General features: G+C 33.4%; 1 protein-coding gene across 5 annotated transcripts in view; it reads right to left on the bottom strand.

Moving 5' to 3' along the window:
- Nucleotides 1–1,607: 1,607 nt before the first annotated feature.
- The window catches only part of LOC128896463 (neogenin), a 29,760-nt gene continuing 4,855 nt past the window's right edge, over nucleotides 1,608–26,512 (bottom strand). The window contains exons 2-27 of one of the 5 annotated variants that reach the window (XM_054159823.1): nucleotides 11,811–11,976; nucleotides 11,594–11,733; nucleotides 10,565–10,732; nucleotides 10,353–10,475; nucleotides 9,873–10,035; nucleotides 9,640–9,767; nucleotides 9,392–9,551; nucleotides 9,190–9,302; nucleotides 7,794–8,202; nucleotides 7,570–7,714; nucleotides 7,358–7,486; nucleotides 7,059–7,265; nucleotides 6,468–6,759; nucleotides 6,213–6,371; nucleotides 5,915–6,120; nucleotides 5,680–5,832; nucleotides 5,443–5,605; nucleotides 5,180–5,374; nucleotides 4,962–5,000; nucleotides 4,600–4,732; nucleotides 4,055–4,287; nucleotides 3,689–3,793; nucleotides 3,134–3,345; nucleotides 2,840–3,056; nucleotides 2,302–2,438; nucleotides 1,608–2,121 (exon numbers count right to left, since the gene is read on the bottom strand). In XM_054159823.1, the coding sequence (XP_054015798.1) occupies nucleotides 2,023–2,121; nucleotides 2,302–2,438; nucleotides 2,840–3,056; nucleotides 3,134–3,345; nucleotides 3,689–3,793; nucleotides 4,055–4,287; nucleotides 4,600–4,732; nucleotides 4,962–5,000; nucleotides 5,180–5,374; nucleotides 5,443–5,605; nucleotides 5,680–5,832; nucleotides 5,915–6,120; nucleotides 6,213–6,371; nucleotides 6,468–6,759; nucleotides 7,059–7,265; nucleotides 7,358–7,486; nucleotides 7,570–7,714; nucleotides 7,794–8,202; nucleotides 9,190–9,302; nucleotides 9,392–9,551; nucleotides 9,640–9,767; nucleotides 9,873–10,035; nucleotides 10,353–10,475; nucleotides 10,565–10,732; nucleotides 11,594–11,733; nucleotides 11,811–11,976 (4,394 nt within the window). In that variant the 3' untranslated portion in view covers nucleotides 1,608–2,022. Of the gene's footprint in view, nucleotides 2,122–2,301; nucleotides 2,439–2,839; nucleotides 3,057–3,133; nucleotides 3,346–3,688; nucleotides 3,794–4,054; nucleotides 4,288–4,599; nucleotides 4,733–4,961; nucleotides 5,001–5,179; nucleotides 5,375–5,442; nucleotides 5,606–5,679; nucleotides 5,833–5,914; nucleotides 6,121–6,212; nucleotides 6,372–6,467; nucleotides 6,760–7,058; nucleotides 7,266–7,357; nucleotides 7,487–7,569; nucleotides 7,715–7,793; nucleotides 8,203–9,189; nucleotides 9,306–9,391; nucleotides 9,552–9,639; nucleotides 9,768–9,872; nucleotides 10,036–10,352; nucleotides 10,476–10,564; nucleotides 10,733–11,593; nucleotides 11,734–11,810; nucleotides 11,977–26,512 lie in introns of all 5 variants that reach the window. The other 4 variants (XM_054159822.1, XM_054159827.1, XM_054159826.1 and 1 more) reach the window with 4 other exon arrangements.

Here is a 26,512-nt window from a genome sequence, read left to right as displayed (position 1 = left end):
GAGTATCACATATTGCTTTGTACTGTATCCGTGTTAGATTTTTTGCCACAACGGAAACTGTCGTTGGTTCGTTGTCCTTTAATAGAACTTTTGTACAATATATTCAACGTTAGGAAAATACGAAAGTGCTTAAAAAGATGGTATAGTACGGAATACTACAAGCGCCGTTGCTCTCGATCGCGTTTCTCGTTATATTACGCATTAATTGTTTAATTATCCTGCATTTCGGAGTCTCCCTTTCATTAATACTAAAGAGACCGTTATCGCAGTAAAACGTGTACAAAATTTATACGTAGCAAATTCCTAGCAGTGGAAGGATGTATATTTATATCTCGACGGATATGGTAAAAAGTTGTTACTTAATTTCACTGTAAATACGCGTATCAATCTGATAATCGAGTGATAGAAAAATTCGATCCATTGCTCTTTGCAAAATACGTCCAGTCGTTTGCGAGTGTCTTTAAACGAAACAACGTATATACCTTACAAGTAACAATTTGTAAATATCAGTTAAAAAATATTTCGTATAAAAAATGACTCTTGAATTGAATTTATTCTAATAATTAGACCGCTACGTACGTAGGCTTAACCGGGCGTTTAAAACGTAATTGTTAAGATAAATTAACTATCGAAACAGTAAATACATATTATTACTCGACGAGAAAATTACTATCGTCCTTTTTGCAAAGATCGAATCGCGGTTTCTTTCGTAATGCTGTACAGCTTATCGTAATATCCACACTCGATGTTCACGTTTAATTTTAAAATAATGTTTCTTGATGAGATCGTAATACTACATTGTTGGTTTAAGAGTATAGACGTATATTTTCCCGTAAATCAACGGAATTCCTTAGCAAGCTGCCGAAGCCACTGAGTATAGGGCAATTTAATACATACATTTTAAGGCCGTTACACAGCGTTCAAAAAATATTAAGGTCTTGACAACGTGGCGAATTTCAGCCTGATAAATAAAATTCATAGAATCACAGGCAACTCGTTCGGTACAATTTACAAATGTCCGGTTGTAGTGGATAAAACTCCTTAACGATCTGTTGCCTTTTAAATTGATTAATACTAATTAACTAGCTTGAAAGTACTGAACTGTACAAAGCCTGTTATCAAAATTGTTATAAAAAAAAATTATGACATAAAAAAATAGAAAGAATATTTCTACTTCTCACGTTACACACTGAACCATAAATTGTTCGATTAAGAGACTCACGTAATCTCGCCATCCCTAGCGTAAGTATGGCAGTTGATAGTATCGATATAGAAAATGTACTCTTACGAGTATAGATTATATAATCATGGCAGAACACGTGAGTTTTTGGATATAGTACGAATCGTTTGGGCAAGATCGTCATTTTCACCGAAGCATACAAAAGGCAATCATTATGGTTACCAATCATTTTTAAGACTTGAGAAACGTTAAAACCGTTTCTCTTCGTTACGAATCCATGAAATCGTTAATTTAAAACATATTCTAATTTGCCAAAATGGATCCTAGATAAGATTCCAACTTATTGGTATCCTTTCGGTTTGATCGACTTTGCACACGCTGTGTGCAATCGCACTTAAGAATACACTATCAAACGCTCGTAGCGTATTTTAACACTTTCCAGATGTATGACCACCACGAACTTGCAGAATGCAAGGTTACTATAAAAATGTGGCAGTGTCAAATTACATTGGCAAGTATACTTTGTGTTTCGCCGTAAAAAAAAAAGGCAACGTTAGTACCGGAGGAAAAAGCAAATTGACTAGGAAACACTCGATCTAGTCCAATGACACTGGGATGATAATTTTCAGGCAAACTGTTTAGGATGTTCGATTTTAACGCCGTTCATCGGCTCCTCGAATATCCATTGCCAATTGCATTGTATTTCCGTACGCCTAAACATGATCTTTTCGAAGAGTTTCATCGTGTAATGTCATCGTCATACCTGTCTCTCAGATACTAACATTGAGAATGTATCATTGCAGTCTATCGAATTGAGATGGCACAAGGTTTAGGAACCCCTTCTAACACTCAAACTCAGACGCTGTTATGGCATTTAAATCTTTCATGAGACCCTCTAAATTAGCCATCTCTTGATTCAGTTCTTCAGTACTGTAAGAAGGCTATAAAAAACAATGAAACTAATGAAAAACCTTACCTTGCATAAACTACTAGTAAGAAAAATTTACATTAATTTATATAATAATATTTGATTCATTTGGACTTTTGTAATACAGGACTAAAAGATATTCTTCCCAGATTTACATCGTTCAAACGTAGAATTTAAATAAAATGACCGTTACCTTTAACCGTTCAACTTCTTCCGATGTGTGTACCGGATTCGAAACCGAAGCTAATCGATTCTTTGCTAATTGCGTAGAACTTTGTGGCTTCTTATACGGACTGCCAGACATCGTGGGTCTTACGGTAACTTGAGAAACTGTTAAAATAAAAAGAACGTCGCAATACATCTATGATGATACTAACAGGTGTGTTACCGAATATTTTGATGATATTATAGAGAAACTCGAGTTTGAAACCTCTTGACAAAATTAAAGTTATAGACTTTTATGCTAATTATATTATGTTATAATGTTATTATGTTACTGTGCTAATATGTAACAATGAACAACGGAATTGTGACAACCCTGTAATGTCTCATTTTTTTTTTGTATAATAATGGGTTTGTCCGTTTATAAATAAATAAAACGAAATATTGTAGAGAATATCATAATTCCATCTTTAGATTGGTTACTCCAAGTATCAACAAAATCTCCAGCTACACAGCCGTAACATTCTTCTCTAATGAGATAAAAATGATTAAAATAAAACTAAACCAACCACCATGTTTTTGTTGAGCCGGTGTCGAAGGCGCAGATTGAGGTGGAGGTGCTGGCACGCTAAAACTTTTCAAAGGATGACCCTGCAACCTTTTACTGCTGCCACTACCGTCTGTTCCTCCGCTACCACTCGCTGGTTGATTACTGTTACCATAATGACCCGGAGCGTATTGAGTACTCCCGGTATACGGCTGGCCGCTGGTGCCGTACGATAATTGCTTTAAACGGAAATTGTTCGCATAAATGTTGATTCTTTATGAAAAGGGAAATATCAGTATTCTCATAGAAATCTTACTTGGCTCTGCAACGGCTCGTAAGAACTCGAGATGTTACAAGAATCTGGACTTGATTCGGGTGTTGGCTCCAACGTAATGTGAGCTCGACTTAAGCTATACTGTGCCACTGTTCGTGGATAATTTTGTCTCACGGATGGCGTGTCACTGCAGGAAGTATGTATCGTTGGCTGCGACATACTTGTATTCACGATCGGTGTTGCCGTTGCTATTGCTGTAACAGGTCAAGAAGTTTGTCACATAGTTTAAACATTTATATTTAATTTCTTCGAAGATAAGACATTTCAATAGTATTTGTAATCTGAACGGAATATATTTTATTTCATCAAATGTTTTCAGTTTTCAGTTTTCAGCACTGCGTATAGACTTTGGTACGTTTCATCTTTAAAGAAATTTTCTTAAGGGAGCAAGATTCATAATGAATTCTTGTTATTTATGATGTATGCTATAAAATGAAGTAATGTTTCGTTAATTTATCATAAAACAATTGACATCGCTACAAACACAAGAGATTAGGCCTCTCTTGCCACTTAACGGACGTGTGTACTATTACTTACGTTGATGTAAAGACGCACTGTCAACAGGAAGTGTAATGAGTTTAGGTTTGTGGCTTCCTCGACTATGCTGCCTGCTCAGGGTTGAGCACTTCTCGTCAGTGTTACCTAATATCGAGTGGACGAACAAAAACCGAACACGAAAATCAGGAAAACAGGAAACAAAATAAAATATTTCATTCAAGGTGACAAACGTTAACTAAAGTATTGATAATAAATTGGAAATCATTAAGCGTGTGTATTTAATTATGTTAGAAGTAATAATGAAAAAATACGTCGTGAGAAATTCAATTAGGCGAACAAAATACTGTGCAGCTGTGTCTAAATGTCAAGATATTTTTATATGTAGTATTATTTCGCAAAACTTACCCATATAACTTGGTACGTAAGTACGCTTATCCAATGAACTAGAGTTTCCGTGGACATTCTCTTGATTATAATCCTGATTACTTGGTCTAGGAAGCGTGTTACTAGCCACACCACTAGTAGACGCCTCTCCGTTTATCGAAGACTTCTCAAGAGCTTTAAGCTCCATCTGATCATGATGAATCCACAAATCTGGTGGCTTGATGTTTGTCTTTTGATTCACATCTTTCATGTAACTACACCGTTTCAAATGTGACAGCATATTCGTAAAACAAATGTTCTATACTAAAATTATAATCGTATACATACGCTGCCATTCAAAACTTTGAAATGCCTTTCGATCTTTATGAAAATAGACCCTTTTGCGGACATATACTGACTTTATTAAGAATATTTTTTCACATTAAATTAATTCAGTCAGACGAGTGAGATTCGTAGTTAAAACTGAATGTGTTAAAATACTCATTCTTAAAAAGTATGTTTTAATAAAATCGAAGGATGTTTCAAACTTTTCACTGGCAGTAGTATACATTATTACAACATCATACCTCTTTTTTCGATCAGGCGTGTCCGGATTTCGCTTACAGCACATCACTACCACTACAACTGCTACACCAGTAATGAGAACAATAGAGCAGCCCACAATAATATAAATTAGTATATTCGAGAGTCCTCGTCCATCTGCAAATTAAATTAATTGTTTAGTGATGTTTGAGCTGTCACTAAGTACAGAAAATGGTATAAAATTGCATCGTAATGGACTAATTCTAACATAGTATACATATTGCATTACATATATTCAAATTGCATATTCACATTACTTCAACATTCACTACTCTAAAATACATGCAATATGACTAATTATGATGCTAATATGACGAACAATAATCTAAAGGAGAATAAATCTTACCTCGATCATGTAATTCATCATAGACATCCATGCCATTGCCTAGCATGGAAATAAAAAATTAACACAATAATCAACACACCGATATTGTACATACGATATAAACAGAAATAATAGTTACTATAGATAATAACACTTTACACAATACTAAACAAACTGCTGAAACCAACAAATCATCGAATACGTGCATCTACGTTTACGTGTGAAATTGATATATTTACTTTGAGGTGTCTTGAATGGCACAGTTGTAGAAAATGGGCCATATCCTTTCGAATTGCGTGCTTGTATCTTGAAGTAATAAGTTGTACTCGGTTTAAGGCTCTTCACAATGAATTCAGTTTTATCGCCGATAACAGCTTCGATTAACCAGTCGCGATCCCACTTTGTATTATCGGTAGAATAAAAAATAATATATCCTAAAAGAAATTCATTTAATTTAATTCACTGTAAACTTCCCGTTTCTATTAAAAATGTTAAGAAATACCTGTAATTGGTCCATTAGGTTGTTTAGGGGGTTGCCATCGTAGTAAAACCGATACTGGACGGTCTTCGATACTTTGTATTATCAAATCCCTTGGCGCAGAACTCGGTGCAGCTTCTTGAGTCTGATTCGAAACAACCATACTCCATGGCGATTCTCGCTTCCCCTGAAACAATAATTGAAATGAAGATTCGTACATATCTATGAATATTATCATATATGATAATAAATTATAAATACCTTAACAAGTTTTACTGCAAATTCATACAGCGTGTTCGGTTTCAAATCATGTATCATGCAATTAAGATCAGTGGCATTATGATATTTATAGCGTGGGCTGCTGCTATGATGATGCGTGTAACGCACCACGTAATATCTATCATCCGTTACGACCTGAAAAATGATTATTCATTAATAAAATTGATTGGTTTAGATCTAGGTACTTGTAAAACTGATATGTATTCGGTCAACGTACTTGAGATTTTGATAATGTTGTGTCAGTCCAATATAGTACTACTGTAGTATCCGAGAGAACGGCAGCTTTAAGACCAACCGGTGGTATCAAAGGCACAGAAGATTCAGACACAGAACGTTCGGTTGTTCTGACATTTGCATATGCAGGTTGACCGTCACCGGCATCATTCGTTGCTCTTAATGATATAACGTACTCTGTCATTGGTTCTGAAGTTAACACACAAACAGAAAACATACAATTCTTCATCTAATACGTTTTATATGTATCATATGAAATAATGTATGACACAGATATTCACCTAATTGCTCTATAGTGAAAGAACGTTCTTTCCCATCAATAAGTTGTATTTCAACATCAGGGACACCTTTTCCCCAACCAAGTTTATATCCTTTTACTTTAATACTTTGATCCTTTGGTGGGTTCCAATACACTTGTATGTAATCTGACATCACTTTTGCTGTAAAATGCGCGTTCAAAATGTGTTTAATATTATTGCAATATCAACGACGATTGTTTACTGTCGCCCCTTAAACTAACAAATAAACACACTAACTTCTTAAATTGCTGGGTGTATTTGGTACTCTTTTTTCATCCGACTCAGTTTCATACGTCTCGATCTGTATCCATTCTGTCCAAGGTCCCGTTCCGTTCACATTTAAGGCACATATACGAACTTGGTAGCCAACATGTCTCTCAAGTCCTGTTAGCACTTTTGATCGTTGATTTCCTTCAGTCGTTATAGTGACCGGCTGTGAACTTCGATCTTGTCGACGATAACGGATTTTATAACCAGTGATAATTCCATTTTGACCTTCGAGTGGTGGTTCCCACCTTATTATAATACTCTATTGAAAACGAGAAAATTTTCAGTGATATTCTAGAATTTGGTGACAGTTGTATTAGGTTGTCCGGAAAGTTCGTGCCAATTTCTAAGGAAAATTCAAAAACACGTTTGAATTTTAATATATATTTATTGAATTATATTATATTGAATTGGTTGTTCCACAACCTTTCCACCTTTTAAGGGATGTATACATGTTATTTGTTTTCAACCACTTCGATATATTCAGACCTGTACCACCTACCAAAAATCGACATGGACTTTCCGGACAACCCAATATAAAATTATAAACACGATACGCACTGTAGGACTAGCTGGTTCTACTGTAACATTGTGTGGTGGTTGAGTAGGCTGTGCACTGTAAGTCCGCACTATAATATCTCTACTAAACGCGCCAGGGCCGTTCTCGTTTACAGCTTGAACTCTAATACTGTATTCTGTATAAGGCACGAGATCTACCAATTCGTGCATGGTACTAATGGTTTCACGCGTTACTTCCTCATTGTCACCCTTTAAATAAAATAATAAAATTCTCATTTTTGAAAACAGTGTCTCATTTATAACGTAGTAATTATTTATAGCTAAATGTAAATGCTGTATACCTCTACAAATGTGATTATGAATTTAGAAATTCTGCCATTAACAACTTGTGGCTTCTCCCAAGATAAAGCAATGCTCACGCTGCTTGTCGCATAGCCTTCCAAGTTCAGTGGAGGTCCGGGAACATTGGCCTGTTATAATAGATTAGTAGAATCTCAGTTAGGAAGAAACTCAATCGACCGTTTGCTAGTCATTTTTAGAATTCTGAACAGACCTCTGTAAGTGTAGTGACTTGTAATACATCGCTCGACATTCCAGGACCTCTCGCATTTAAAGCAACCACTCGAAATTCATACGTCGTGCTGGGTTGTAACCCCGATATCATTGCTTCTAATTTTAGTTGCGAATGTATTCTTTCTCTGTAAGATTTTTTATTATTACGAACGAAACATTTTTGGGAACAAGTTACTAGCAGGTTTATCGAAAGACGATCATCACCTTTGAGCACCTTCTTGTTTGTAATAAATATAGTAATTTAGAATATCTCCGTTTGTGCTTTCTGGTTCTTGCCACCGTAAAGTTACAAATCTGGCGGTGACAATGACGAGGCTTAGACTCCTTGGAGCTGACGGGACGCTTCCTTCTTTCGACTCCAGGCTGTATGTGTCGCCTACAAAAGGGGATTTCGGGTCGTAAAAGGAATTGGGAAATCTAACAGACCCAGGAAGATCCGCGGGATCGTCGGAGGGACTAATGGAAAGCGGTGGATTGGGTGTGAACGCAGATAGCGTGTGGCCCAAAAGAGTGCTCGGATGTTGCCACGTTTTATTGTACAATTGACGATGCAACAGTAATTTTTTTTTGGGAGCTGTCTTTGGAGTAGTTGTCCTATGGGAATTTGCCTTTCCTGGATACATTTGTTAGCATGCAACACAGTTAACGAGGAGGAAACGCATATGGAAAAAAAGAAATAAAGATAAAATTAAAATTTCTAAGAAAAACAAAAGTAAGAAATTATGCATATTTGATAATGTGTATAAATTAAACGAGAAAACTATAAATTAATAAACTGATACGTATGTATGGAAAACTGTCGCTACGTCGAATTTAAATGTCCAAAAATATACAGTGGGTGTAGAATGTATTCGTACACCGATCAATTTCCCAAGAAACTTTTGTTTGCAATTGTAGATACTTAACTTGTCTTTTTTTTATAATCAATGATATTTTACATATTCTCGGAAGTCTCTAAGATAGATATAGTCCAAACAACATTTACTAGTTAATATAATTTGTGAAATTAACAAAAAAATGCGAAAAGTGGGTAAAAGTATAAAAGTAATAAGTATTTCTACGATTCTTATGACGAACCATTTACAGTAGAGTTTGTAAGAACACATTAGTTTATTGCTCCGTACGAATTAGAAAACATCAAATTTCCAGTAAAGTATTGTACTTTTAAAAAATGGCTCTAATAGAGAAATTGAAGAAGATCCCACTTCGAATAACTAACAATTTAGTTAATTTAATCTTTAGAAAAGTTACAATAATTATAAAATCAAAAGGAAATCCCATGAAGGAAGTATTATATACTTGTAAATTAATTGTAAATTTCTTTTTTTTTAATGAAGTTTTAAAAATTAAACAGTAAATCGATTAATTGTTTTTTTCTTGTTAATTTCGCAACTTACATAAATAGCTATTTTTTTTTAATCTATCTATTCTAGAGATATCCGAGAATATGTAGAATGTCATTGTTTATAAAAAATAAGTTAATAAATTACAATTTTACATAGTTTTTTTGGAAATTGATCGATGTACGAATACTTTCTACACCCACTGTATGCGTGAAAAGTTTCATACAGATGTCTTAAACTATAAAACAAATACTCACTAGGTTGATTAATTGTTAGACGTGCTGCAGCTTGTATACTTCCGGCAGAATTTGTTCCGATACATTGAAAAATTCCAGCATCTATAGCTAGTAGGCCGTTAATTCTAAGGTAACTACTGGAAGTAATTGCACGAAGAAAAATTTACCTGGTGATATTGTTCATTTTTGGTTCATCATAACGAATTACGGATTAAAGACTTACCCATTTATGATTTGCCAGTATTCACTGAAAGTGATACGCTCTCCATTTTTGAGCCAGGTAATTTTTGGCTCTGGCTTCCCATAGATTTCGCATTCAAATTCTAAATCTTGATGCTCGCTAGCTACCTTATCTTCTGGCATTTTTATAAATCTTGGTGGGACTAAACGTGAAACGAAAGTACGTTAGTATTCGAAGACAAAAGATAAAAAAATAAAATAATCACTGTGTGCAATGTCAAAATCAAATACCTTGTACAATTAAATCAGCGGCTGCATCCAATGTTTCGACTTCGTTTTCCGCACGACATTGATATGAACCGTCATCTATTTCTCGTACATTACTAATTACAAGACTGGATGCAGCAACTTGACGGTACCTAGATAATAAATGCGACTTGTATAAAGATTAAAATTTTAGTTTCATTATCTCTATTTTAAGTATTCCTATTTCCTCGTTACGTAAATAAATTCTAATTGCACACCTAGAATCGAGAGATGCAAAATCAATCGCAACACCATCTTTCAACCAAAGTATACTTGGCTTTGGATAACCATTAGCAGCACACTCGAGGGTTACCGTGGATCCTTCGATAACTTCTTGTTGCAACGGTTTAGCAATGAAGACTGGTGGTGTGCTTTCTTGATCTATAATACAAAGTTAAGGAATTAAGGTAGCGTTACATTGTATTAACTATACTACTCATGTATTTTATGAATTTGATAAATATGCTGAGTGAAAATGAGTGAAAAATAAGGTCAATTGAAATCAACGAAAGCAACTTAATCCTGAATTAATTAAAATAATTGCAACAAAAATATTTTGTCTATAAAGCTTGTGCAGAAATTGTTTCTATTCTTTACAGGACTACCTTTCATATAGTTTCGTAACTTCTGGATAAAGTTTTTTTTCTTTCATCGACAATGCATCTTATGTTATAACAACTTTTAAGAATCATACTAACCAATATCGCTTGTCAATAATCCTAATTGTGCTTTATTACTGAGTCTATATTGTCCATAACTACTAGCGTTACATCTGTACGATCCAATATCTTGTATGTTAACGTCATCAATCTCCAATGCACCTATTCAGCATTGAAGAGAATCGTTAGTATCTTTTGCATGAATATAGTGAAACTTTTGCTGCAGCTGCATTAGCTCAGATAATATATACCTGATGGTAAAACTGTCATTCGGCTACCATCGAGCACTAGTGGATGTTCGTCTTTTAACCACTGTATACTTAACGAGCTAGAGGATGAAGGGAGCATGCAACTTAAATATGCAATTTGCCCTGGATAAACCATTGTGTCTTGAGGTTCCTTTTCGAATCCTGGTAAACCTTTAAAATAAAATTGTTTATATAATTCTAGTCTTTTAACACTTTTTTTATGTATACAGTGGACGAAATTTGTATAGGGATACTGCTGTATTTAATAGAAGAAACTAAGTATATTTTAATAAAATTTCAAAAGCATAAAGATTATATGAAGAAATGGTTCAAATTAAGAAATCAATATTAGAAACCAAAAAGACCGTTTTATTTTATTATAAACAAAATATAGTATTAAAACATACAGAATAATTGCGAAATTTGTATACGAACAGTGTACTAATATATTATTAAAAGCATGATAATTATTAATAACTGGTACTTTTACCATTACGCCTAATGACTTGAAATACCCTGTTTTGCATACTCCAAATTAGGTATTGCAATGTAATAACATAAATTTAGTTCCATTCTTGCTTTATAATGTTTTTTAGCTCTTTGATGTTATTATATTGCTTATTATTTTTGTATACCGCTATTTCTTGCATTGTGGACAGGTGCATTATCTTATTAAAATATTACATTGTCATTATAATTTGCTTCGGCAATGGAATTAGACGATCTTCCAACAAATCAATGTATGTATTTTTCTGCGTTTATTTTATTGTAATTTCGCTATTTTTCTGTATGTTTTAATAGTATATTTTGTTTAGAATCAAATAAAACAGCCTTTTGGTTTCTAATATTGGTTTCTTAATTTATACCATTTCTTCATATAATTTCTAAGGTTTTGAAATTTTATTAAAATATACTTAGTTTCTTCTATTAAATGAAGCAGTGTCCCTATACAAATTTCGTCCACTAAATATCAAATACAATATATAGTATGATAATTCTAAAGAAGACTAAGTAATAATGCTGAGTACTAACTTGCAAGTTTAATTGTAGCTGGTCGAGAAACAATTGCCCCAACTTTATCTATGGAAGCTAAACACTGATAGCTTCCAGTCAATTCTGGACTACTACTGTAAACGCTATTAATATATAAGGTTCCATTTGCTAGCTGAGATCTGCAAGCAAGAAAGAAAGAATATAGAAACTGAATGTTTCAATGGTAAAGCGACATTTTGAAATTCGATAATCTTACCGATAACTGTCCCCAATAAAATTAATTGGTTGACCATCGTCGGTTCGCCACTGTATAATTGGTTCCCCAAAACTACTTTTTGCTTCGCAATCCAATCTCGCTGGACCTCCTTGCTCGACGACTACATCGCGCGGCTCGATAGTGAAGAACAAACCACCTGCACTAGCTGTGAAGAGCAAAAATTAAAGTATAATTGAAAAGAGCAAATTTGTTTTTCATTGCGAAGAAACATCAGCTTGTAAGTACAGTGGGTGTAGAATGTATTCGTACACCGATCAATTTCCCAACAAACTTTTGTGTGAAATTGTACTTTCTTAACTTCTTTTTTTTATAATCAATGATGTTTTACATATTCTCGGAAGTCTATAAGATAAATATAGTCCAAACAACATTTACTAGTTAATATAATTTATGAAATTAACAAAACAATGCGAAAGGTGGGTAAAAGTATAGAATCTAGCGATAACTATTTGTACGATTCTTATGACGTACAAAATTATCTTATGATCATTTACAGTAGAGTTTGTTACGTAAACACATTAGTTTATTGCTCCGTACGAACTAGAAAACGTCAAATTTTCAGTAAAGTACTTTTAAAAAAGGTTCTAATAGAGAATAACTAATAATTTAGTTAATTTAATGCTTCGAAAAGTTACAATAATTATAAAATCAAAAGGAAATCCCACGAAGGAAGTATTATACATATACTTATAAATTAATGTAAATTTCTTTTATTTTTTAATCAAGTTTTAAGAATTGAACAGTTGTGCGAATAATTATTGCTTCAACATTTCTATCGATTAATTGTTTTTTTCTTGTTAATTTCGCAACTTACATAAATAGCTATTTTTTTTTTTAATCTATCTATTCTAGAGATATCCGAGAATATGTAGATTGTCATTGTTTATAGAAAATAAGTTAATAAATTACAATTTTACATAGTTTTTTGGGAAATTGATCGGTGTACGAATACTTTCTACACCCACTGTATATGTTTGCTGAAGTCCATGATTAAGAAAAAAGACCTGTTAAAGACAAGGTAATTGAGTAGATATCTAGTTTGCTAGCTATCATGAGGGTAAATTCGATAGGGGTCATGGTACTATCAAATTTCAATTGCATTTCGCAAGTTTCTCAACACGTGCGTAAGCGTCTAAGTATTACGACGATAGAACGTGAAAACTGGACGGTTTATCTAGGGGATGGAAGAAGATGTGCAAGTGCGCAGTAGTAGTTTGGGAAAAGAGAAGGGATAAAGGTCGGCAACCCTACAGAAGCACCCTTTGGCCCTTTGCTGAGACACCCGAGCCGAGTGCCTAAATACTCTTTTTCGTCCTTTCTTTTCCATCTTCTTTTTTTTCCTTTTTCGAGGCTTTGCGATCGTTCGATGCGACGTATGTACAATATACATACACAACCGCAATGCAGGACGATTCAACGTCATTTCTGAATAGCCCTTCGCATCGTGAGAACAAAGGATATAAAAGAATCTCGACGGAACAATTTTATGAAGCTCTGATCCGAATGATTTTCTACAGACCGCAAACCTTTTTCCTTTGAATACTACGCTGTCGATACACCGTGGAATATTCCCTTCGCCGAAGGAACAGTGGCAAACAAAGAATTTTCAAATGGCATATTTTGCTTGTTGTCGAGTTATGCAGGTATACAGTTTGCCCTGTTTTAACTTGGACACCTTGATAACTCGAAAACATAGGATTTTAGCAAAAAATGTTTCAAATAAAAGTTTTATGGTTCCAAAGGGAGACAGAAGATGGAGTTATCAATTCGATTATGAATGGCGCCATTTACGATATTTTTTTATGACGACTATTTTTTTTTAAACAGAAACCGAATAATAATAATTTATTTATTTAATGTCGCATCAGAATTTATGCTATTAGCGACCACTGTGAATTACATTTTCTTTACATACTATAAATTACATATGTTAGTCATAAATAATTTACATAGATAATAACTTATACTTAGATAACAAATTTCTTACATCTAATAATAAAAAAAATATATAGTTAATAATTTAACTGTAGTGTCCAGTCTATATGTGGCCTATATTTCTTCTGCTAATCTTGTCCTTTGTAAATATGATACGATTTTTAGTATGCAACTCTTGTCGTTTAAACTGTTCTTCAGGGTGTTTGGTTGGCTTCCTGTTTCGCGTATATTATCGTACAATGGACATTCTTCTAGCATATGTTTAACTGTGATTTTTGTATTGCAGTTTGTGTAGTATGGGGGGTTTTCTTTTGTAATTAGGTGTTAGTCTTGTGTGACCTATTCTTAATCGGATTATTAGAATTTGTTCTATTCTTGGCAGAGAAACAGCAGGATTTCTTGAAAATGTTTTCTCTTGACTCGTGAAGATCAGTATGTTTAGTCATTAACCACTCTTGGTTCCATTTTTCTAAGATTCTTTTTGTTATATCAATCTGTGCATCTTCCTTTGGTATTCCAATATTACTGAGGTCTATATTTAGTGGTCTCTCAGTTTCTTATGGAAACCGAGTTTCTTGCTCTAACGAAAATTGTAGCTGGCATTGGGAGGAACACAACGGTTTTTGTTTTGTTCCTTTCATTCGGATCAGTTTTGATCGAGTTATAGCGCTAATGTTTGTTATTTTCCAAATTCAGTTTGTGCGTGCGTGTACGTGTGTAACAGTGATAAGGATCCTCTTTGTTGCGTGTGAATGACACATACACACAAATTGAATTTGGAAAATGACAAACTTTAAAGCGTTGTAACTCGGTCAAAAGGATCCGAATAAAAAAAAAAAAAAAGAAAAATCGTTGTACTCGTCTCAATACCAGTTACAATTTTCACGAAGACAAAAAAATCGACAACGATTTTAAAAAATGGCCGTCATGAATGGATAACTCTACCTTTTGTCACCCTCAGAACCATAAAACTTTTGTCGGACACATTTTTTGTTAAAACCTCATGTATTCGAGTTATTACGGTGTTCAAGTTAAAATGGGACATCCTGTATATATTGAGCGTTATGTGATAATAAATAATATTGCTGGAAAACTAGTATCTCGAAAAACACAAGTTGGAACTGACAGAAAAATACACTGCTCATCTGGGACAAATAGATTAAAACTCGCTATATGTAATATTAGAAATACTATCAGATCTTGATAAAGCAATTAGCGCCAGAATTATTCGACGCCGCTTAAATGAATTTGGCTTAATACGTTGGTCGCCGCATCACTCAGAAATAGGTGACAGAACTTTTCATTCAGGAACTAAATAAATTAATTCCAAAAGTGAGACAGTAATGAAAATAAATTTTGATTAGATTTGTTAATTAAATAGGTTAAAAAATGAAATACTATGACAAATGTTAAATTATCTAATCTTCAACAATCTCGAAACACAATTTTAACTTCGTAGAAAGTTGCATTTCAACAAAATTGTATTAACGAGCTATTATTGTACATGCGAAGGAAAAACAATTTTTATTTTATATAACAAATAATTCTGGGATATCAATGTATTTTAACACGTAATAGTAGACATGTTGAACTAATAAATAAACATTTTTATTATTATAATAATATATATAACTTGTCTTATAGAACTTTGTCGTTGTCTGTAGTATATACAGGGTGGTCCGCCGAAGTAAGGCCACCTATATATCACCTCTAATTGTGGGGGTACAACAAATATTCTGTATGCTATTTGAATGGTTTAAAAAAACCATTCTATTGCAAAAGATTTCTTTTTTCTAGGGTAATTTTTTTCGAAGTTTACAAGGTTATCGATGTTTTCTAGCGTAAAAATGTATAATTTTTTTTATCGCATCGTGTAGCTGATGTAAAAATACATTCGGATATGTACATTACATGACCTTGAAATGACCTTTGAGTTCAAAAATTAAATGAAAACTAAAAATTGTTGTCTGTCGAGACTTTACAGACGAAGACGTCGTTCGGGAATCTGTAAGAGTAAATAAACACGTTTACACTACGTATGACTTCTGACACCGCAGAAATCTGATCATTTTTAAACAGTTCGTCAGTTTATGGATATTATCCTTCGCGATGAGTTATTCAAAGCAAGAGAAAATTGATATGATTCTGATTTATGGTAAAAGTGATCAGTGTTTAAGGCAAGCTGTTCGATTGTAACGAGCGAAATTTCCTAAACGCAACTGTTCATCGCGTAGTACATATGGAAAGGTGGTCAAGCATTTTTTTGAAAGTGGGGTAGTGTCAATACGAAGAGGCATAGCGAACCAATAATGTTACAAATCAATTAAATACGAGATTTATTATGGAAAAAGTAGCCGAAAATCCGCATGTTAGTACACGACAATTGGACCGAGTAACTAATATTTCCAAAACAAGCATAATACGAATACTCCGTGAAAAAAAATTTCATCCGTATCATGTGTCTCTCCATCAGGATCAATTTTTCGTTTCCATTTAATTTTTGAACTCAAAGGTCATTTCAAGATCATGTAATGTACATATCTGAACGTATTTTCACATCAGCTACACGATGCGATTAAAAAAATTATACATTTATACGCTAGAAAACATCGATAACCTTGTAAACTTCGAAAAAAATTACCCTAGAAAAAAGAAATCTTTTGCAATAGTTTTTTCAAACCATTCAAATAGCGTACAAAATATTTGTTGTACCCCCGCAATTAGAGGAGATATTTAGGTGGCCTTACTTAGGTGGACCACCATGTATATTTTGCTTTATTAATTGTTAATTTTAGCTCTTATGTCTTTAAATAATGCTTATAATTAATATTATTCCTATTCTATATCACGTTCGTAATTGTATTGTTCATTCGTGTAGATACAATGATTATTGTAGTGTTTATGTAAGTATGAAAGTTAGGTACTTCGTAACACCTGAAGGCATTTAACTGGGTGTAATCTAGAGATAGATTTTTAAATGTAAATGTAAATATCAAATTCGGTCGTGTGATAAATGACTTATAATTCATTTCTTTGTCAATTATTTCCATTTTTCATTATCTCCTGAACTATCCGACCAAATAACATACTATAAATGTCAAATTTTATCTTCGTGAAATCTCCCAGATGATAAAATGATTCTTTTTTTATAAAGATCAATATATTATACCTAATAAGTACCCTTAAAGTTCATCTTATAATTTTCAATTCATTTTTAATACAAGAAACGTTATTGTGGTTTAAGGTTAACCATTACTTGATAAATGTTCCAGAATTTATCACATTCACCAACTTCATTGAGGATTATGCATAATCCCAGTTTATCGCATTCACCGTAACATATACATTCCAATTAAATCTACAATGTCAACTTCTCTTCTTTGAACGTCCCTTTATTATATGTAATAGTGTCGGTGACTTTTTTTTAGATCTATTAATAACCAATATTTTTGTATTACATTATTTACACGTATGTCTAACCATTTGGGTAGCGTACGCCGATAAAGTAGCCAAGCAAGAAGTTTCCTTCCCACTTGATTTACAAATGTTGAGATTTCAAATTGAAAACATATTTTTATCAAAATAAAATATGGCCTATTTTACTCAGGGATAGTGTAGCTTTGTATTACTGAACAAATTTTTAAAATCGGTTTGGTAGTTTAGGAGATTAGCTCGTGTAAAAAGACAGATAGATAGACAGACAACAATTTTGCAAAAGCGTGTTTCGGTTTTAGCAAAGTGCGAAAAGCCATGTAGGAGCTTAAAAAACCATTATTTCGAAGTCACAGACACTTCAATTTTATTTATATGTATATAGATATTTTCAAGTCCGCTACTACGCGCATGTACATCATCTCATTACCGTTGCTTGTTTAATTACTTATTATTTTCATAGTAGAATTTTTCTATTCATGCAACAGAGTGAGATGGACACGACCGAAGGAATTCCATCCAGCTCGTTAAATTCTTGCTCGTGAAATTCTTAAGAATCTTTATGAAAGAGATGTGCATTATATGCGGACAATTATGAATATTTTCCCGAACTAACAATCTTCCGGTAGGAATGCCTCGTCTTTAGAATCCGACTTTCTACGAAACCGTTACAAAAGTACTAAAAACCCTCATTGAAAAAACAGGCTAGAAAGGGGCATGTGCATAATGAAATATAACCCGAGAGAAAAGTATAAAGAATATTCATCGATGAAAGTATCGAACGCGGTACCATAGCGACTAATGAAAAGTTTTCAAAGTAGCAGTATCGAGAAATGCTATTCAGAAATAAAACTGCGCAACGTTTTTTGGCGCGCAATCAAAAGAGGCACGCAATCGATAATAGTTGTCAGTTAACGACGAATCTAATTGAATCGACGCTTCCACAAAATTGAGAAGCACTGTCTACGGTTATTAGGTTACGGTTTCACGCTCACGGTGGTCTGTCACCTCGCCGTGCAACCATCGCAACCCGAACACGTCTTCAACGATCGACACAGAGTGTGTAATTCTCATCGTAGAATATTAAATTTCTTTCTTTGTTTCTAAATACAGTCAAACCTCGATTTAACGACTTTAGAATTCATTTTCCACGGTTCTATGTCGGTACATTACTAATCGTGAGTTGTATAGTATTATAACTTCTATACTTCCTTCAGAAAACTATTCCAAATAAATTAGTCGAAACTAAATTAGTTTAGAACAAATCAATCTTTTTCCGATTTCTCTGAAGAATCGAACACTGACGCCTCCCAGCGAGTTACACTGGACCGTTCTGGTACACGCGTCGGTATACTTATACTAAAGCTGATATATATATATATATATATATATATATATATATATATATATATAAAAATGCCTTGTATTGGTTTTTTGAGTTTCCTGAAAAATCATACTTTTTTATCTTTCGGTACCATTTACTCAGGCTGCAGTTTACCTATTGAACCCGGACAAATTTTTGTTTATGCAGAATCGCCTTATCTACAAAACAGTGATGGCGGATTGTCTAAATTGTACTTAATTAACGAAATAAAAATAAAAAGAGGGTGAATAATACGCGAACATCTTTTTTTCAAAGTCGTCCTGGTTTTTTTTTTCTGAGAATGTTTCTTGAAAGAACTCATCGCTGTTTTGTAGTTTAGACTTTGTAGAAAAAGCTAAAAAAGAGTTGGGTACAATCGAATAAGGCATAGTTGAGAAACAACGTGAAAATACAGTGAAGAGCATAATTATACCAACAGCACATTGAGAACTTAAAAAATGGTTTATGTTGATAGCAATATAAAATGAATTATACAAAATTTGCATTTATTGGTAGACTTATGCACTTCACTTTATATAATCTGACATTTAACGGTCTTTTGGTTTTGCATAAACGGTTTTGTAAGCATAAGGCTTTAACGGACACCTCTTTGTTTCGATTAATCCGCTATATCGAGGTTTGACTGATTGTAAGTTCGAATATTTGAGCAAAATGCAAGCATGTTCGCACAGTCGAACAAAAACGTATCGATCGATTCTATTTCGTTCTTTCGATTGTCAAGTTTTAAGCTCCACCGAAAATCGTTACGGATTAGTTCCGTCTGGTGCCTTCTGGCCACTTCCAACTTCTAGTGGCGCGAACTAGACGTCGATACATAAAAGAAGAAAAAAAAGAAAAAAGGAAAGGGAAAAGGAACGTGCAAAATTCGGCGCCCAATAGCGCCAGGACGGTGCATTCTCAAGGAAAATAAACCGTTCGCCGTCTGACTATTTGATTTATGAGTGCGGGCGACAACCTACCGCACGGCATACCGAAATAGATCAAGAGGAGAACCATTGCAGTGTACGCGCGAGGTAAACTATACCGAACAACCACTGTACCTTATTATACACAGGGTGTCCAGTAATTTGTGCTACAATAAAAAAAGATCGTCGTATAATACGGTTGAAAATGGGGAATAAACTTTTTTCTACAAGACCTTATTTTTAAAAAACCAGATTTACTAAATTCAGCTCCTTTTTTTTTTAAGTATAATAGAACGTTTTTTCGTATACATTTTCATTGGAATAAGAGTTCAATGAACAAAGGTTGACCAATACATTATTCGTTACATAAAGAAGACAACAATCCCATTCGTCCGTGCTTATATTGCACATATATTTGTACGAAATATGTGATTTTTGTACCAAGTATGATTTTTATGTCGTTTCGTTGTACTTGTCCTATTCTTGTACGACGATGGTTACATTTTTATATGGTTCAAGAGTAGACTCCGTATCTTTATGCAAAATAAAATCTTCGCGAACGTTCCTAGAAAAATTGAACCTAAATTGGAATTTATTTTATTCTGCAAATATTATAACATGAACGTTACTTTCAATCTTTTTTATATTCTTGCATATTGTTTGCATTTTGTAATTTCTTGCACGTTCAATTTTCCTATACATGCATAAAGATTCGCATTCTATTCGTGAGATATAATATGATTTAGAGTGGCGTGTGTCGCATTTCTTGTGAAATATAATTTTGGTATCATCTATACAATATCGTTGTACCTCAAAAAATCTTTTACAAATCACATATCACGTACTAGACACAGAAATCACATAACACACACACACACACACACACGCACGCACGCGCGCGCGCGAAACGAATAAAGTTTTATCTAAAAAATCGTAATTTAGTGTAATTTACTCTGACGCATCTGAAATCTGTTTAAAGTATATTTAACAGTCCTCCAGAACCATTTAAATCTTATTATTGTAAGAGCAAAGTCCCATAGAGTTCTCAAACTAGATATATTAACGAAATATGAAATAATGAATAAATTGCAATTGAATTGTAGACATTAACGTAGTCACTAATAACTAGACTGCGGATTTTTATGCATTTATAGAAAATCTGAACGTGAAAGGAACTATAGAATGGATACAGTAGCAAATAATATAAAACATATTGAAAGTAAAGTTTATATTATAATACTTGCAGAGTAAAATAAATTCCTATTTAGATTCAGTGTTTGTAGGTACGTTTACAAAGATTTTATTTTGCATAAAGATCCGCAGTCTACTAATAACCATGTAGTTGATGTGACCTTAAACAAAGTATTAGGTTGTCCCAAAAGTTTCTTTCGTTTTATTAATAATTAATATATACGCAATATTGTATGTTTTATGTTACATTACTGAATTGTGTACGATTCATTTCGATTCATTACTGTTACAGCATCAATGTCTAAGAAATTAGATTGTCTATTTATATAAACACTGCCACAGAAAATAATTGAATGCAACTCACGAAAGAAACTTTTGGGACAATCTAATAATTAAAACAAAAAAAAAAAAAGTCCCATAGAGGATAAGTATGTAGCGCTTTTTTCGTTATCTTTAGACAAAGAATCAACCTCTTGTAGGTCGTATTGCGAATTATTTAATAGGCTGCATGGAGAGTGTTTGTCAAGCATTGGTTTATACGTCTTGTTTAGTAACATAACGGGAGCGGAAGAGTGAGAAGGAGGGGGCACGAAAGTATCATGTGCAAACTTACAGCAAGTCTTGAAGTCGCTATCTCGGACGAGCTACATATATCGGATAATTTCCTGTAGGTAGATAAGGTTCACACGATGGATGCGAGACGTTTTCTCGTGACTCGTAAAACGATTTACGCTTAAGCAAAAATGTTTAGAAAGTAATGATACTTTCACCTTTTATCGGTATCTGTACCGTTTTTACGAAATACCCAGCAAAAGAATAGTAAAACCACGCTACCGATAGAGCTGTTAACGTTCTTTTGTTCCCTTTTTTTCCCCGTCACGGATGCAATCCTCGTGCAGACATATTCGTCACCAGGGCCGCATTTAGGTTAAAGTGAACTGGGCACTGGAAGCTCTAAAGGCGTTCTAGTTTAGGATAGTTTAGGACTATCAACATCGCTACCGTTTTCAAAATATAAACTCGCGGGACTAGTATATTATTAATATACAACACTGCATTCATTATCATTAATTGTATTAATACATCACAAAGTTGAATTTCACTATTTCAACGCAACGCTTCTCGAACATTTCAGAACTACAGAAGAATTACAGAATTTTCTGTAATAATTATTCTCTATTTCTCTTATTTCATTGTTTTTCAAATGAAAAGTATAGTAAAGTATTTCATGTTAATAGATTATTGGAAAATAGTTAGAACTGATGTTTTTGGGCATTTACAAGAGTATGCAATGTAAATAATCATTAATGCTGCTAAGATTAAGCGTTAATACTACTTCAATATAAATAAAGTATATATGTTTTTTCAGACGTGCTAAAAACATTACAAAGGGATATTTATTTTTAATATTTAATGCATTACTATTTTTCTTTAGTTTACCCATTATTGAAACGCTTATTACTACAATGCACGGTTCGACTAATAATTTAACAAAGAAGAGTTTTCCATTTGTTGCATTGTATTCTTTATTTATTTGTCATTACGACTCTGACATAATTTCAAATTTTATTTATTTAATTTACACAAATGCATACATAGATTATTTACGTATCTCAAATACTGCCAACGACTGTTTGTGGCCTGATGATACTTGCAACTGACACTCCAATTGCAACTGGTTTACTTCATACATGTGGGCATTTCAGTATAGTCAAATTATGTTGTTAGAAGATATTTCTTTTTTGTTCGTAGATTTTTCTTATTGATTGTCTGCAGTTTATAACACATATATCATTGCTGTATTTTTACAGTAACGACTTGTTTTCTTAAGCTGTTTTTGTACTATAAAATCGCAATTTACGACGAAAGAGATCGATGCGCGTTAATAAATATTTAATTACTGCATTTAGGGGCACGGAGGAGTTAACCAATATGACTCGAGGGCAAAATACACCAGCAACTGGGCTTGTTCGTCGCACTTTGTAAGAATATTTTCGATCGACGATAAATCTTTGGAATTTTTTCACAGGCTGGATTAATTCGCGGGGCGAGTTTGCATGCCCATGGAAGTCGGAAAGGGAAGGAGGGAGAATGTTGAAAAACGCGGTAAAAGTACTCGACATGTGACGAACAGACCGTGAAGGAAGGCAAGGTACGTATACACCGTGGAACGACAAATCTACAGGGTGTCTCATAAATACTAATAAACCGAGGACGAGAACGAGGACGAGGGTGAAAGATATTACGATCCCTTCTCGGAGAAAATCAATTAATTGTTCGCGACAGTTGGGGTCGGAGAGAGCACGAGGGCTGATATACAGAAACCCAGGGAAATCTAGGCTTGACTTTTGCGATCGATAAATGAATTCCCCGAACAGGATTTCATCCATCTTTCTCTCCTTTTATCCTCTTCGTAACGTGACTGTTACTACTTCCGTACGCTGTTCCGCGAGACGTCCGAGAAAGACAAGAATCGACTAAATGATGCACTGCCTCGAAAGGATAACACATGCGACAGGATATCGCACTAATGGAATTGCTATTGTGATGCAACATCAAGTTATCGTAATTCTTTCACTAAAAAAAAAGAGACAACGATACGATGAAATTTACAAAACTTTAATAAGGGAGAACGAATCCCTTTGTCACCCAACTCGGAAACACTATACATAGATCACACACGTAGACTGAAGAGATCCTATTCTTTGGAACTTCACAATAAATTTAATCAACTAAATGTATAGGCTACCATATTGTAATCACTAGACTGCGGATCTTTATGTTAAATAAAATCTTCGCGAACATGCCTACAAAAATTCAACCTAAATAGGAATTTATTTTATTCTGCAAATATTGTAACATGAACTTTACTTTCAATCTTTTTTGTGTTCTTGCATATTGTTTGCATTTTGTAGGTTCTTGCGCAATCAAATTAGGAATTTATTTTATTCTGCAAATATTATAACGTAAACTTTACTTTTATTCCTTTTTATGTTCATACATATTATTTACATTTTGTAGGTTCTTGCACATTCAAATTTCCTATAAATGCATAAAGATCCGCAGTCTAGTAATCACACTAAACTGTAAGTAATATACATCCTCCACCTCCCGATACTTCATGGAAAAATAGAAAATAATACAAAGGGTCCATAAACTAGTATCAAGCACGATTAATAAAAATACAGTGAAAGACAAAGTTAATCGCATTTAATATTTACTTACTCCTTACGTTACTTTCCTTTTTTTTTACACAGAATAACAGAAATATACATCATCGAATAGAATAAAAATCTATTATAATCGAACGTTTAAATAAATTTACTTCGATATAGTTTCTTTAGTTAATTTATTACTAAATTTCTATGTTTACCTGGTTAATATTTAAAATCGAGTCCATTTTGTACATTTTCACCAACCCAACTGATTCGCATAATTCGCTTGATCGCATATAAAATAAAAAGAAGAAAGTGTTGAAATAAAATTAATCGAGGATTGTCAACGTACAGAAACTGTCTTAGGTAAATCACCCTATACATCAATATGCACGCGCATACGCCGCGTGGGCGCTGACCATTAAGGTGTTGTTACGACATCGGCCGCGGAATATACACGTTTGTAAATACATACCACTTTACATGGAGCACATTTAAACGCGGTTGTGTACACGACCGTTCCGTATTTGGGCTACCAGTGCTCGTGTTCGATCTTCATGCGTCGAATCTACTTACGAGCCCTTATAGGTACGTGCACACTTCGCCAACAATAACAAAGTGTACGATATATCTACCGAATCCTAAAGTTAATACGAAGTTTGTCTCCGTTAACACGTTAGCTGCCAAACTAAAACTCGTGAAAATTTCGTCTCGAGGCCATTGAAAGCAGAGCTGGGTAAAATACGTATTTTAAATAATAAACAGTAAATAAATATTTTACTTCGAATCATGCATGTATTTTTAAAAATAAGATACTTTTACTAAATATATAATATAATAAAATAATATTACTTAAAGACAACGTCAATTCAAACACTGTCGTTCTTTGGACTAAATAGTATTTATAGTTCTCTTCGACAATTAAAAATTCTTAGTTAACGATTTCATGCAAACATTTTTTTTCGAAGGACTTTAGGATTTTGTTTTTTGATAATAAAATTAATGTTGTATTATTATTAATCATTTAAATATATTACATAAATTCTGTGTTTTATTAAAAAGAAACGAATACCTAAAATTCCTTTTGGAAAACCGTTTATGTGCAAGAATAACTAAATAATTTGATTAAAATAATGATACGTACAAATTAGAATTACAAAATTTGAATAGGATATTGTATAAATAATTGACAACAGTCCTTTTGTAAATAAACAATAAGTCCCAATGAAGAGGTTACGATTATTAACAGTTTAATTCTAGACAATTTTTGTGAAAACATGAAAATAATTCTTGGAAAAAGTACTAAAAATCAAATCGATCGCTGATAATTAAAGCACGATAACGCTTGATTTTTTTTTTATCCTGCGCCATAATTTATACGATTACTGTACCAAAGTATTCCAACCATGCGGCAAGCCTCTCTTTGCGATTTCATCGTGATAGAAAATGTATTCTAAACTCTACTAAGTATTCAGCGTTGAAAAGTCGATATACCGATACTATCTTATTTATCTAAAAAATTAAATTTCTTCATTTTCTAATGATTCCGATAGGTTCGTAATGATGAAGCGTTTGTAGAAATCAGTAGTATTTACGATATACTTTTCGCGAGCGTCGTCCCTCTCATTATCCTTTTTATTTGCTTTCCATTATTACATGCACGGTCGTCTAGTTAGATATAAAGATCCATTTCCGGCTCATCGTGGTGGTGAAGCGTTCAAACAATAAAAGGGGTCTCAAAAGGGTGCGTTCCTCAAATAAACCAGTTAGCTTTGTCTGCGATATGGTTTTACCAACGTACAGCAAACTGCTGAACAATTACGGACCCAAACAAACAGAACATGATAAATTCAACACCGACGTCGCGCGTCGGCTCCTGATTTCAGTTCATCGATCTTTCATCGAACGTACAGAACGGATCGTTTTACTTTTAACAGATTCGATGCCACGTCACCCGGAAATGGGTGACAGGACTTCTCATTAAGGAACTAGAAAAATTAATTTCAAAGGTGAGGCAATAATGAAAATAGATCTGGATAGTGTTCGTGAATTTAGTGAGGTTAAAAAACGAAGTACTACGACAAATGTTCAATTATCAAACTTTCAATCAGAGGTGGATATAATATTTATAGAGACAATATTTTAAATACTATTTTGAATAATAAATTCTTCAGAATTCAAATAAAATAGCATTTCAAATGGGATATAAAATTTCAGCAAATCAAATATTTTATTTTGATAATCTAACGCATACAATAAAATATGTTTCATTTTAATAACATGAAACATAAAATTGAATACTTTCCATAGTTCTTAACCTGAAGATAAACTGTATAAATATGATACACAGATGGAGAAACTATTTCTTACGATTGAAGAATATCTCTTTCCATCACTCATTTTATGAAGATTCTTATTGAAGATTCTTAATAGAAGAATTCATTAAAGAACTACATTGAATATATGTTTATAATGCAGAGGAGAAGTACTTCGTTCGTTTTAGATTACCAAAATAAGAGTTAAATTTCTCATCTCCATGATGCAAAACCGAAATTTATTACGTAGGTTTAATAACTGAAAAATTAGGTCAAACTTTACATTGTGAAAATTAAAAAAAATTTGACTATTTCTGTAATCGTTTTTCGGTTTCAAAGACATAGTTATTTGGTGGGCACTCTT

This window comes from Hylaeus anthracinus, unplaced genomic scaffold, assembly GCF_026225885.1.
Source record: "Hylaeus anthracinus isolate JK02 unplaced genomic scaffold, UHH_iyHylAnth1.0_haploid 1, whole genome shotgun sequence".
Taxonomy (NCBI): domain Eukaryota; kingdom Metazoa; phylum Arthropoda; class Insecta; order Hymenoptera; family Colletidae; genus Hylaeus; species Hylaeus anthracinus.
This window is presented reverse-complemented; position numbering and strand designations above follow the sequence as displayed.